Source organism: Ammodytes marinus (assembly GCF_949987685.1).
Source record: "Ammodytes marinus genome assembly, chromosome: 20".
Taxonomy (NCBI): domain Eukaryota; kingdom Metazoa; phylum Chordata; class Actinopteri; order Uranoscopiformes; family Ammodytidae; genus Ammodytes; species Ammodytes marinus.
Window position 1 is genome coordinate 10,700,608 of NC_137224.1, and position 15,097 is coordinate 10,715,704.

At 40.8% G+C, this 15,097-nt stretch overlaps 1 protein-coding gene across 2 annotated transcripts in view; it reads left to right on the plus strand.

Moving 5' to 3' along the window:
• Positions 1–11,151, plus strand: part of plce1 (phospholipase C, epsilon 1) — a gene marked incomplete at its 5' end in the record, with an annotated part of 69,882 nt that extends 58,731 nt beyond the window's left edge. For both annotated transcript variants that reach the window (XM_080049640.1, XM_080049641.1), the window contains 10 exons: positions 1–44; positions 709–872; positions 2,145–2,406; positions 2,545–2,663; positions 2,907–3,035; positions 3,168–3,365; positions 4,186–4,374; positions 4,489–4,701; positions 5,744–5,971; positions 7,140–11,151. The exon at positions 1–44 is cut by the window's left edge and continues 250 nt beyond it. In XM_080049640.1, coding sequence (XP_079905766.1) covers positions 1–44; positions 709–872; positions 2,145–2,406; positions 2,545–2,663; positions 2,907–3,035; positions 3,168–3,365; positions 4,186–4,374; positions 4,489–4,701; positions 5,744–5,926 — 1,501 coding nt within the window. In that variant the 3' untranslated portion in view covers positions 5,927–5,971; positions 7,140–11,151. The remainder of the gene's footprint in view (positions 45–708; positions 873–2,144; positions 2,407–2,544; positions 2,664–2,906; positions 3,036–3,167; positions 3,366–4,185; positions 4,375–4,488; positions 4,702–5,743; positions 5,972–7,139) is intronic.
• Between the last annotated feature and the right edge of the window lie 3,946 nt (positions 11,152–15,097).

Consider the following 15,097-nt stretch of genomic DNA (forward strand, 5'->3'; position numbering starts at 1 on the left):
GCTGCACGGCATGCAGCTGGTGGCGCTCAACTATCAGACCGATGGTGAGGGACCAACCTGGGGAAAATGCTTTGTCGCTCTTTGTATGCAAAGAAATGCTCATTTGAACTAAAAGTGGATGGTCAGCCATTTTGGAGAAATCTTGTTATTTTTTATGCTTTATTGATAGTGCAGAGAGACAGAGGTGAAATGGGGCAGAGAGGGGAGTGACATGCAGAGAACGACCGCGGGCGGGAATCAAACCCGGGTCTGCTGCTGGGCCCGGCCCGGGGTGGGGACGCCTTACCAACTGAGCTAAGGGCGCCCCCGTCAAAATCACTTTTGTCAAAATCAGTGAGTGTATATGTCGGTTTACAGAGCCTATAGACAGTGTATGAATACCTGATTTATTTGGGTGCACACAAAGTACGGACAGGTTGCAGATCATGAGGAGATATTCACTGATTTTGACAACAAGCATTCTCCAGAATTGCTGACTCCACCGTTTCAAAAGCACCTTTTATGAATTTGGCAATGTGTCACTCAAGAACAAACATTGATTTAATGAATTTTTTTTAAATAACATCACTGAATCCCAAATAGTAGTAAATGGAAGTAGTTGAACGTAGAGTAGAGATTTTTGATCATAGTTATTTTTGTTCTTCAAGAAATTACAATATAACCACAACCTTACCTTTTCCCTTCCTCCATGTTCCTCTGCCCTCCCAGACCTGTCCATGCAGTTGAACGCGGCTTTGTTCGAGGCCAACGGCGGCTGTGGCTACGTCCTGAAGCCGGCTGTGCTCTGGGACCGAAGCTGTCCGCTCTATCAGCAGTTCTCTCCCATGGAGAGGGATGTGGAGAAAATGAGCCCCGCCGTCTATTCACTCACTGTGAGTTAAGATGACATATGTAGTGGAATAGGAAGATGTATCTTAGAGAAAGAGATCCTGAATCATGACTTAACTGCTGGGTTTCACCTGCACATACTCTTGTAAAGTAAGATGCTGCCTTATTTTGGACAACAACTAAATTGTGAATACAGATTAATTTATTTATATTACCTTGTATTTAATTAGTCATGGTGCTGTTTCCAAAAGTCTCAAGGCTCTTAAATCTTTCTCTGGCCTGTTTTCTATCCTTAATAACAAACCCTGCTGTGACTGCACAAACTTTATGACTGCCTGGACACTCAAACTTAAGTTCTCATATCAGGTCCATTGACTTGTGTTTAGACAGTTTTATTGTGATGTGATCTGTTTGTGCTTTCATGATTGAAGACCACCCACTTAATTCCATGTCACAGTGAATGAGAACAGGCCCCTCATAAAAAGCTTGTCATTGAAATATGTCCACACTCCGTCTGTAAATCTCCCACTGACTTGTATTTATTGTCCGGTGTGTGCTTTACATCACTTTGCATCAGTCAATGCTTATTGCTTGTGGAAATTAACGTAGAGAAATCAGGTTTTATAGGCGTGTATGCATCTGTGTGTGTGTGTGTGTGTGTGTGTGTGTGTGTGTGTGTGTGTGTGTGTGTGTGTGTGTGTGTGTGTGTGTGTGTGTGTGTGTGTGTAAACTGTGTTTTCTACATTGCATCCTTACTGAAAATACAAGAAAATGTTACAGTCTCACAGACAGACAGACTACTGGGGGAAAAAAGACTTCACAGTTTATTTCATGGGCATACAGGTGAACACTATTATGAGTTATGTTCTAAGATTTGTTGACATGAAGTGTGGTTGTTTGTGTTTTCAGGTGTGTCATGAAGCTCTGTAATAATCCTGTGATCATCTGTGAGCTTCAGATGTTCTCAGAGGAAACATAAACACTGATCTCGCAAAACCAGCAGTATAAACAGAGGGATGATCTCACACTCATAAAAACCGTGTGTGTGTGTGTGTGTGTGTGTGTGTGTGTGTGTGTGTGTGTGTGTGTGTGTGTGTGTGTGTGTGAGAGTGTGTGTGTGTGAGTGTGTGTGAGATCGAGCATAGGGAGGGCAGAAGAAGGTGAAATATGTTTCATTCATGGCAGTAGTTCAGAGTGACTTCACGTCTCATGCCCAAACTGAAAAAAGTTGAATTTGGTGACAGCAAATCGTGTGAAAAATAATCTTAAATTCATCTACATATGGTTTCTTTTTCTTCCATTTTTTCCCTCTCTAGATTGTCTCCGGGCAAAACGTTTGCCCGGGTAACAGCGCGGGCAGCCCCTGTCTGGAAGTGGACATTCTGGGCATGCCGGTGGACAGCTGCCACTTCCGCACCAAACCCATCCACCGCAACACACTCAACCCCATGTGGAGCGAGCACTTCCAGTTCAGCGTGCACTGTGAGGAGATGTGCTTCCTGCGCTTCGCCGTGGTGGAGAACAACAGCTCACAGACCACCGCTCAGAGGACGCTGCCTCTCAAGGCCCTCAAGCCAGGTGGGACAGGTTCACAAATGACATGTTTGATTTTAAAGCTCTAGTGTGTAACTTCTGTCGGCGCATTTACATACAACTGGGGATTTTTATTTAAAATCCAAAATATATTTTGTTTTTTGTGTGTGTGTGTGTTTTTAGGTTACAGACACGTCCAGTTGAGGACACAACATAATGAATCTCTGGAAGTGTCTAGCTTGTTCATCTTCAGCCGCAGAACAGAGGAAAGTCCCACAGGGGGCGCTATGCTCTCATCACTGGTAAGACTTGAGCTCACATTCCGGGATTGCAGGAGGTCATGGTTATATATTACATTTTGATAATAATAATAAAACACTGTTAGGGAGCATTTTACTGCATAATAATAAATAGTTTTTTTGATTACTTCTCTTGCATAATGGTTTTAAATGAAGGATTTCTGCTTAACATGTTCAAAGTGTAGTATGACTTGTTTTACTGAAGTAATAATAGATACAATTTGTCTCATAATAACTCTCTCACAGCTGTTCAGCTCAGAGGAGAAACGTGCGTCGCAGCAGCACCGGGTGACTGTGTACGGAGCGCCCGGCCCCGAGCCCTTCACAGTCTTCTGTGTTACAGAGCAGACCACGGCCAAACAGCTCCTGGACACGGTTAGTTACTTGAGCCATAAAGACTAATGATCACCGAATAATGTCATTACAGAGGAAAAGCCCCAGAGATGGTCCATTCGGCATAATTGTGTCACATTCTAACTTAGGTTTCTCCTGCCCTCTTTCACACAGGTTGTAGCCTCTGAAGTCAACCCGTCAGAGTACTTCCTTTGTGAGGAGAAGGTTCCTCTGTTGAAGGAGCGCAGTGAGCTGAAGCGCCAAGCTCAGCATCGCCTGCTAGCGCCGGAGGAGGAAGTGGTCAGACTGGTGTCCAGCTGGAACACCGAGGAGGGATATGTGTGGAGGGTCTGCCTCAAACTGAGAGAGGAGGTAGGCCTACACACACACACACACACACACACACACACACACACACACACACACACACACACACACACACACACACACACACACACACACACACACACACACACACACACACACACACAGACAGACAGACAGACACCTACTTCAAATTTAAACTCATCCTGTTCCCCCCTGTCCTGTCAGCAAAAAAGGACCTGGAAAATGTACAGGTGCATTTAAAAACAAATTTGAATATCAATGAAAAGATCATTTTCTTCTGTAATTGAATTCAAAAAGTGTTTTGTCTTTTTTATATTCTAGATTCATAAGCATTAGGTGAAATTTATATTGAATAAACTTTTCAGAAGGTTGACATTTCTGTATTATAAATCTTTTTATCATATTTATGTAATATTCTAATATTTTGAGATACTGCATTTTCTATTCCATGAGCTGTAAGCCATAATCATCCAAATTAAAATGTAATTAAAACAAAAGAAAGTCCTGACATATTTCACTTGAAAGTTTACTTTTTGAATGGACTTTTTAGGTAAATGTTTTGTCAAACTCATTACTACTACAAAAAAGCACTTGATGCAACTTCTTGGAGTTGCTTGTCACGTGGGCTATGGCTCCCCCTTGTGGTTTTCTTAAGTAATGATGTATTAAGTCATGTCACACAATGGCCTTTTGCTATATGGGGGCACAGTAGCTCTGCTATGAACACACTCATTTACAGGTAGAAACAATATTTTTTTTTAACCATTTCATTGCATGAGATTCTGCTGCTGGTTGAATCTGTTTTGAATGCTTGATGTCAATACTTTGCTTTTTCCTCTTGCAGAACCTTAATGAGAAGAACCCGGTGGTGGAGGGAGAGGAGGAAGTGACTGTGGGAGGTAGAGAAGGAGTGGTAGTAGGCATGGCAGAGGAGGATATGTTTTTTGTCCAGGTCCATGAAGTGTCCCCAGATCAGCCTCACACTGTGATTAAGGCCCCGCGCTACAGCACAGCTCAGGACATCATACAGCAGGTCAGCACAGTACACAACACTTCTGTTAACCAAACATAGGATTGAACGACTTTTACAACAATAACTCTGCAGTACATTGCTATTTGTTTTCTAATACACTCTCTGTCTTGCCAGACTTTGTCAAAGGCAAAGTATTCCTACAGTATCCTGTGTAATCCCAACCCATGTGACTACGTCCTGGTGGAGGAAGTGACTAAAGACGCCGGCTCTAAGAAGTCGTCCACTGCCAAGCCGCTGCAGCGCGTCCTACTGGATCACGAGTGTGTCTATCAAGCCCAGAGTCGCTGGCGGGGCGCCGGAAGGTTCATTCTTAAATTCAAAGAGCAGGTAGCCCACAAACCATGGGGATAGATTTTTTTTTAATGCTGGAGAGTTTTATTTTTGAAGTGTCTATGTTTGTATTTTATATTTATGTGCATTCTATCACTGCTTTGAGCATGCTTCTTTTATATGCGTTTTCCTGTTAACACCTTAACAAAATCATGTAAATGTTTCCTATGTGCTTGCAAGAACGCTGACTCTTTCTCTAACTCGCTGTTCGTTCGCCTTGTCGTCATTGTATTGTAACACCTGCATGATGGACTGTTTGTCGCTGCTTCCCTTTGTTTGGAACATTTTGTATGTTTGCTTTGTTGCTCTGTGTTTGTGATTGAGCTGTGTGTGTGTCTGCTTGTCTGCTTATCATGTTCTAATGTTTATTTTATAATATACTGTATATTTATATTGTTGTTAATATTGTCAATATTTATTGGTCATCCTCCTTAAATCGAGGTCCTTTGTGCAGACACTTTTGTAAACAGGAATGTGTTTAAATGAGCTGCCTCTTAAAATAAAGATTACAGTATTTTTTAAAGTTCTGTTTATTTCATTATATTTTCAAATGATTGAGATAGAATGAGTGGGAGAAAAAGTATGAGGAAAGAGGGTTCACAACACAGAAAAACATTGGAGGATTTTAATGGAGATCAGTTAAAGGTGCTCCGAGGAACTGTCGGTTTGTGTTCATTCTTGCGCCCCCGTTGGACATAAGCGGAAGTGTTTTTACCATGCCAGCTGTTGTTCCTGGGTGAGCGTACCCCATGACAAAGGCATTTAGAAAAAAATATATATAAAAATAGCATTCTTTACATTGATGGTCTCGTTTGCTGTTACATGTCATTCATCATCAGCAGAGTAAAAAAAAAAAGAGACCGTTTCAGAAATATTGAAAAGTTCCTCGTAGCACCTTCAATGAATGCTCATTAAGGATGGGGTACTTTAAAAAAATATATATATATATGTTTATCGTTTTCCTAAACTACACACACATTTTTGACCATTGTTACTTGTATTGCAGTAACACCAATCACACTTCCTCTTCCTTTTCCAGGTGGTGCGAGAAGACAAAAAGAAAGTCATTTCCTTTGCCAGCGAGTTGAAGAAGCTGACGAGTCGCAGCCGCAGCATGACGACTGGTAGTGGTGGTGGTGGTGGTGGAGGAGTGGACAGCCCCGCGCAGAGTAAGGATGATAGAGCGGCATGCTGTGTGGCTCTGACAGAGCTCCAGGAGTGAGCCTTACACTCTGCCTGCTGTCTGTGCATGGGAAAGGCAACAGAGGTAACCGTATGTTTGTCTCTAACCCTCCCCTCTCTAACTGTTTTTAGTTAGAAGGAATACATGCTATTTTATGTTAACGATAACATTTAATAGCCAAGTATGTATTTGGCGTGTGTGTGGCATTTCTAAAATACTAATTTTGTGTGTGAAGTTCATTTGGATTGTGACAAGTGAGGTATTTGTGTAATGTAAGTACTAAGTGGGAAAGTGGCATTTTTTTTAAGGATTGAGTGTAGCAGCCAATAATGTTATAACGGCTGATATTGTAACAACTGCCAATAACTGAATAATTTTTGACTTTTTGTATGTAATAAAGTAATACAATTATTTTTGAACCAATAATGTATTATAACTTTTTGCCCATAATGTAGAGTACAGGTATTTGTTTGATCAGGTCCTTAAGCAGGTATGTAAAGGAGGAAAATCAAACTTTTTGTAAATTAAGTGACATAAGTATATTATTACTATAATCAAAACTGAGCCAATAATGAAGGATAACAACTTATTACATTTTGGGTAAAAAGTTATTCATTACGTTATTTACATGTCACTAACTACATTAACAGCGTTTATTACACTAACAACTGATCAACTATTATGTCATTGGCAGTTATTATTATTATTATTATTAATAATTATTATTATAATTGGCTGCTACATGGTTGAATGTGGGTCTTTCATGGAGGTGCTGGGAATGCACAAAACTCACTTGTTCTGAATTAGGTTCATGCAATGTAACATGAAGTATGTGGCTATCGTCTGAACCTCATTCAGAAGCCTTAGTTTTGAAATATTACGAGTTAATTCTCGAAATAGTAAAAAATAATATCTATTTCGTAGAACAATATCTCAAAATCACTGTTTCTTGAGTGTGAAAAAGTGGTGATGGATCCAGTCAATGTAGGACATGGGGTTCCAGAGGCAGAGAGACGGATTGTGTGCACCAACAGTGTGTGTGTAGGGATCTGACAAATACTCCTTATTTGGATTTGGATGCAACCATCATGCAACCTAGTCTGACTTGTGTTTACGTCCACCGTGTATAATGTTAACACTTGATTTCCAGCACCATGTGACCTGTTTGTGTTTTTAACAGTGGCAACGCTTCTTCATTGAGGTTGCTTTGGTGCTGCCTTTAAAGCCCCTGCTGCTCTGTTGTCTTCTGCAGGGTATCTTTGTGCGGCTGCTGGTCTGAAGGCTTGGGTGGCAGAGGGCAGGTTTGGGGCCGGAAGGTTCCTGAACGCCTCCTCTCATCTGCTCCCATTGGTCCAGCCGCCCAGCTCCTCTCTGACCCCCACAGCCTGGAAGCTCCACCTCCTCAGGAACTGGAAGATCCTCAAATGAAAGACAGAAGGATGGTAGAAGACTCTGGTTTTTTAACTACTTCTAAAAAAAAACATGGAGAACTCCTTTGTTTTTCAACACTAAGGTTTTGATTGTGCTCCTCTCGACGTCCTGATGGAGTCTGGTGACGATTCTGCTTTTAGTTAGTCGAGCCAGCGAAGGACAGGATTCAGTCCAAGCCCTGTTATTGGGTCAGCCCCCCCTTTTTGCTGGGGTGGAATGACAGACAGGAGTTTCTTACCCAGTCAGATTTTAGATGTTTGATTGGAAGTCCCGCCCAGCAGTGTTGATGTGGGCGGGTTCTAGCTCTGGCTCTTGTTGGTTTATTGGTTGGCAGCACGGCTCCAAGGGTCCAGACTAGAGTACCAGGGGCAGCTGCTGTTATTGAAGTTGGCATGTTTGATGCAGAAATAAAAAAGGTATACCTATTATTATCTAAACCAATAAGAGTAATTCGTCAAAAAAAGGAAGAAGGAACACTTCCCTGAGTTACACGAACATGATGAAAGATGAAGTGGTTTGCTTTTTAGATGTGCCAGGTTGGCGATCTCCCGACAGTTGTGCTCACCATCTTTTACCATTGTGCCTCGAGCAAGGCACTTAACCCTAAAACTGCTCCAGGGTTTGCTGGAGTGTGGCTTGAGAGGGTGATATGCATAGAGACACATTTCAATATAGCCTTGTGTTAATTAACCCATAAAGCAACTTAACTTAATTACACCTAAAGAGAGCTTAGTGAATTCAAAGTCTTGCTACTAGTTTGCTATTGGACGATTACATCATGCATTTCCTATTCTCTTTTGTCTGGCGTCACACAAAGCAGCAGGCACACATCAGACAGAGGAAGGGTCTGCTCTGGAGAGATGTAGGAACGTGCTCATCTCTCTTTGGGCATTGTGAAGGAGGCTGACAAGCTGGCTTGTTTGGTTCTTTTCCTACTGTTCCACTTTCACAGTACTGTAAGGGCACATCTATGGGCAGTGCAGACGGGCTTCACTCACAGAGAGAGAGAGAGAGGCAACAAAGCCAGACGACCTGTTCAGCTTTGGGACACTACTGTTACTGCCATAAAGATGACAATACATGGACATGGATTTTAAGGCTGCGTAGGTGGCGCAGTGTTATCATGTGCAGTGGCAACTTCCTATCATATTGTTGGAAAAAGTCACCCGTCATGTCGCCTTGAAAATGTTCCAATACTGCTTTTAATGTTTGATTATTTTGTGGCTGTATCTTTGAGGACATTCTGTGTCTGGTTTCACCAAAGGGTTTTAGTTCTGTCGTCATTGTTCTCAAATAGTTATGACAACAGGCATCTTATGTGTCCAAGCACATAAATACATTCAAACATTTTGAAATATTAAAGGACATATTTACACTGGTTTGTTTGAGAAAATAGGAAAATGTTGTATAAAAGCAAGTGGCCGTAAAAGATCTTTCATAGAAATAAATCTGATCAAAAGTAGATTACAAACCTGAGCAGCCATTTGGTCCTGGACAGTTTGTTGAGTTTCAGATGCTAAAAATGCTTTAAAATATTCCACATTTTGGCTAAATCAAGAAATGTAAACAAACAAGTCTCTATGGCTCAAACAAACAGAAAATATTTCATCCTTCACGCTGATTGCAGCACTAACATCCTTTGGAGAAACACAGCCAAGTTTTCCCTCCAACAGCATTTTGCACATTTGTTTTTCTTTTTGCTGTCATCTTCAGTCTTTCTTTGTGTAACTGATAAATGACAGAGAATTTTTTTTTATCATTATTAAAATAACGATCAGCTTATTTGATCATCTTATTTATTACTTTGAATTTCAGTCCATTTCCAAATGTTAGTTTTAAGGAAAGGATCTTGATAAAAGTTGTTTAAGAGTGTTTTTTAAAACTCTTCTGTCAAACTGATATGGGCACACAGTCTGAGCCTGAACTTGAAATCCCCCACAAAAAAAAATATTAACGCAGAATGAATTGCATTTTGCTTTAGTTTATTGGCCTACTACATATATTTACAGTCAATCGTTTAAAGTGCGGCATCTTTATAGATAATTGATTTATTGTCAGTAGTAACTGTAGACTTTTATTTATGTCTAGCCCATTTCAGAATGGACTAAAACTTGATTTATTTGGGGCCATTTCCATATTTAAAAAAATAAATCTTGATAAAGTTGAGATTTCCTCCGGTATTTAGAACGTAGTTTGTTTTTATTTGGTATTTCAAGTTATTTCATACGTAGAGCTTTCCTTTAGTGTAGTCATTCTGCTCTTCCATGAGCCAATTAAGATGTTTAAACTCTTACCTTACATTACTGACACTAAATAACAACACCTTTTATTTCCCATCAAATCTAAAGTAAATCCTAACAGTGTCAGTAAAAGTGTTTTGAACCCTAAGAATAAATTATACAACATAACACGTGGAATTGGCACCATTGGAAGAAGCTTTTCTTCAACACGCAAAATGTGAACACCTCATGTTAATATAGCAAGTATGACATTACTTAAAGGTGCTCCGAGGAACTTTCAGTTTGTGTTACTTCTTGCATCCCCCGTTTGGACAAAGGGGTAGTGTTTTTACTACGCCAGCTGTAGTTCCTGGGTGAGCGTACCCGTGACGGAGACATTAAGAACACTATTTAGAAATAGCATTCTTTGCACGGATGGTCTCTTTTTACTGTTACATGTCATTTATGATCATCTGAGGAAAAATTTGACTGTTTCAGAAATATTTAAAAGTCCCTCGTAGGACCATTTTAAAAGTACACCTTTTGACACTCTGTCGAATGTAGCCACAAAAGACTTACTGTAGATTCTTAACTCCCGACCTTGACTTGAGTCACTGATATCTTTACACACTCACTCCTTCGGTTAGTGCGGAGGTGATGATTGTAGATTAGATTGTGAATCTCTGTCTTTGCGTGATAATTAAGCTGATCAGTGGCTCAGTAGTCTCTGTAATCCTTTTATCCATTCCGGCTTTTGTAGTTATCATTTTTAAAACATGATTAGGCAAGGTGAATAGGAAACATTTCATAAACTGGTGATCACTTAACAACACTATATCAGCTGATGGGATCTGTGTGAAGTCCACGCCGGCTTTAAACGGAAAGGGACGTTTTCTGTTTGCCTGTGATCACGTGTACATCATTTGCCTAGATCTCCCTTTTTCTAACCCGTAGACCTCAATTCTGAATGTACCATTTCTTAAAGTGAGACACATTTGTGTTTGGATGTTATTTATTTGAATGTGAAGCCCTGGTTGGCAAATGATCTTCTTGTTGTTTATGTATAATATCCTGTGTTTTTATTTATTTCTATATTGTGAGAGCATAAACTCTCCACTGTAACTGTGCATACTTTACTCCAACCTATTTAGATGCATATAGTTAAGAAATGTTTTTACTTAATGTGTAAACTATTCGTTATAGTATTCATGTTTCTGGCATGTTGTTCTGCAGTACACCGCAGTGTCTTTTTATGCCTTTTATTTTGTGAGTTTTCCTAAATGTGGCAAAAAACTGACAATCTGAAACCATTTTATTTGGTGTATTCTTTCTATCTACTGAATATGACCTGTGTTCCCTGACTGTGTTTCACCTTGAGCACTCTGTTGTTTTCCGTAAGATGTGCAGTTAAGTATACCCTTTAACATCCACTAAACTGTGTTTTACGATGTGGCTGTCAAGTGAACATTTGTCTATTTACTTGAATTTTGAAATGGATGAAAATGTATGGATTTTCCATATACCAGGATCACAATAAAAATATAAATACTTTATGTGTTGCATATCATTTTAAAGGTGAGCTAAGCTCATTATTATTCATTTTACATCCTCTAATTTCTTTGCTTTTTTGTACTAATTTGACAGGTAGAATGACGTCATGGTTTTTACCCAATGTCAATGACCTCAAACATCAAAAATAAATAACAAAAACATGGCTCTTAACTTGTGGTTTGCTAACAATGTTTTTGCATGAGCAATGTAAAAAGGAAAAAGTTGTTGACATTCCACATTGAGAGGTACTGTTTCAGCATTGCTACAGTTCTTCACTATGATGTTATACACCTCATAGTTGTTCAAGTAGAATGTCTGAGATTAATTTATACCTTTTTCTTGATTCATAGCAAATTAGTTGTACTTACGAATTCTACTTAAGGTTGGGTTAATTGACGATTTTTTATGAAAAATAAATGTAAATTGTGAATGTGAGCAAAGATGCCATGGTCATCTCTCTCCATGAGTCAGTACCGTGAGTGATTGACTGGCGTTTTGTCTCTTTTTCTAAGTACAGCCATTCAGATACAATTTATGGATTTAGGATGAAGCAGCACACATAATAAATCGGCTTTTTTGGGGGGCTTGAAATGGGCCCTTTCAACATAATTTCAACCACTATCCAATTTTTTTGGAGATTAAAGAGCTGAGTTCAGTCTACCTTCTCCTCTAATAAAGCACACTACTGGAGTCAGGAATGGCTGGCACAATCAGCTCATTTAGTTGAATCAATAACAGCGGCTCAGGCGTGCCCTTCCTTCCAGAAACCATTTAAAACATTACTCTCCCGGTACAGTCGGCTAATTTCGGGTAATAAGTAGCGCTCGGTTTCAAATATCACCACCGGGCACGGCACCCTCTGTTGAGTTCCTTAATACAAAATTATGCAGTCGTCAAATTAAATGTGTGCGTTTCAAAAAGTAGGTAATTCTGCAGCTTAATGGCCCCGGCGTCTTTTCAGACTTCCAATAAAACAATTCACTGTTCACAATAAAAAAAAGTTCTCCCACCTTTATCATGAGGAACTTTGATGAGCGAGAGGGATCGGTGTGCTGCTCCGTTAATTGGATCTCAAAGGGATCCGGGGCAATGTAGGGAATAAAAAATAAATAAAACCTCTCTGAACCGTATCTAAACAGCTCCCTCGTCCTCAAACAAAATGCTAATGTCTTCTAATGTCAAAAAGAAAATATGTGGAAAACCTTTTTTGAATCTCACAGCCTGTAATCTCTGTTTAGCCTCTTCCCCTTGCATCTGCATTTCTCTTTCATAAGGTCTATATCAGGTCTGTAACCTCATTAACAGGAATTGATTGGAAATCGATTGCACAGCATTCGACCAAATGTTTTTTTAGAAAGCAAACTTACGACATTTTTCCAAACTCCAATCTGAACCAGAAATATACAAGCCACTATACTTGTTTTTAAGAGGGGGGACATCAACACTGCACCAAGTTAGCCAGACCTTTCAATGGATGAAATAGTCTTTTATTTGGATAAAGATTTGCCAAGCATCTTGGCAAGTTTAAAAAGGCAAGTTTCGAACAACACAAGACGTTCATGTGTCAATGCAAAGTCAGTGTCAGGCAGATTCAGGTTGAGTCGGACCAGTAGCCGGCCCGTCACACTGAATGAAACAAGTACAGTTCCATACAGAAGACACTAGTCGCTTAAAGGGCCATACAAAGCTCAATAACTTTTTCCTCAAGTGTCCTTCCATATCTCTTTAGCAAAGTAGAAATATAAGAAGTTCTCTCAATCTAGGTCCAGTTTTCAAAAAGTTGTTGCAGCTCTGAGATCAGTTGGGCGTATAGGGGATTGCTCTGATTGGTATATTGAACAGTTACAAAACAGACATTTTAATAAGTAAACCGACAAATCACCAATGAGATCCTAAGTTGATTGTACGTTTTTTTTCTGAATTTGAACAAAAACAAATGAACTATTTACTCTGTGTGAGAGGGATCTTTCATCTAAATTAAATAATCTTTAAAGGTGCACTGTGTAGTTTCGGCGGGGAGGGGGAGGGGGGATTTGTTTACATTAGCAGAGCCTGAAGTTAGTTTACAAAACATATATATTGAATAATTCTATCATCATAAAACAAAATAATGTTGAGACACATGTAAGTGTAACCAAACTTAAGACAAGTATGTTTGTAAACAAAACTGTGGGCCCTTCTGCTGTAAAATACAGTAAAACAGTAACTTTAAAGGTAGCAACCTCACATCAAATAGTGTTGCAGGGATCTAATTTTCTTGAGACAAAAGTTTGTTTATTCAGTTGTGATAATATACCTTAAGAAATCTTCACTTCTCTGACACGCCAAAAGTTACATAGTGCACCTTTAAATGACATAATATGTTTATTTAACATTCAGCTGAGCCCCAATCTGTATATTTCGATTTCTTTTCATCGTTTTGGAGCATCCCCATCACTCTCAAACCCACTGAACAGAAACAATGTCTGAATGGTCTTTAGCAATAAAAGACACGAGTAGTGTGATCAGTCAGAGTTTGGTCATGGGTATGTGAAGGCTGTTCCACGGGCCCATCCATAACTCCTCCTCATCCGACTGTGTTCGGTCACTCGAGCACTCCAGCGGCTCCCTCGCGACGGTGACTCCGTCGTCGCTATGGTTATTGCCGTCCACCTTGGACTCTCTCTCTCCATCTTCTCTCAACTCTTCTCCCTGCGCTGTGCCGTGTGGCTGCTGCTCCGTGTCGCCCTGGGCCGCTTCCAATAGGGTCGAGATACACGGCGCTATTTCCGTGCCCGTGTTGCTGGTGCTCGTCGACCCTAAAGAAACACTGGATTGTCGGGCGTTAAACATGTTCAGAGTTTTGCTGTGGTTGTCAGTGTGGTTGTTGGAGAAGGAGGAAGTAGCAGCCATCCCTGAACTCTGGAAGGTGCTCAGTGTGTTGCACCTACGCTCCGTTGCTGCTGCTGCTGCAGTTCTGGGGCTGCCCAGGGGAAGTCTTTCCTCCAGCGTGGCAGCCATTCTGTCCAGTTTTTTAAAGTGCTTGGCCAGCCGTGAGCTGAAGACCGGGGAGGCTGGGTGTGTGAGGTTGTTGTTGGAGTGTGTGTGTGGAGGAGGGGGACCGGTGGCGTTGCCCGAGCGTCGCGTGCGGATGATGGAGCCGTTCTGGGCCACGTAGATGCTGCCGTTGAGGCTGGCGTGGCTGTGGTTTTGGGACGAGGAGACGCGGTTGCGCTGCGTCTCCGGCACACTCTCCTCGCCGGTGGAGCTGGTCTCGTATTCGCGGTCCACCAACAGCTTGATCCGACGTTTCCTACCACCGGGCTGGAAAGTAAAAAACAAATGATATATAATTAGTACATGTCTTACAGTTTATCGTAGAGGATTAATCGGTGTTCTCATAAAGCCTCTTCAGGTGGTGAAAAGTAAGACGCAGCGGTGGTACACAAAGATGTTATTGTTCTTCTTTCAAATGGGTTCTGAATCTTCACCCATTTCTTACATCTATACAACATTAGGAGGTGAGACTTTCTCAGCCATGGTAGACAGGAAGAAAAGACTCTTGCACCCCTCTGATGTTGAAGAAAAAGCTTCTTTTTTCGCCCTAAGGTCACACCAGAGGGGCACCTTAGCCGCTTTGTCTTTGAATGACATGAGGGCAAGTGGGGAAGTCCGATAAGCCGACACTGTTTGAATATAATGGTTTAAAGAAGGCACAAAGGCACCCCCTGTGCACGCCACTGGATATCCTTCACCAATACCTCTGTCGCTGTTGTGTGCATATCTTTTTAAGAGAGACTTGGCAAAAACGTGAACCTATCCTTTGACAACAACCTGAAAGCATTGTGTCACTATGTGACCTCTGGTTTTAAGTTTTGAGTCCGTGGGAGCCCTTGACCACCACTATTTGGTTAATTCCTTAGTGAATTTTTAATGCAATGGAAAAGGGGGAAGGGCTGACAAACCTATTAATGCTGTTGGACACATTAATGGAGTAAAGAGCTGACAGGTATCGAGTGCAACTAATGTT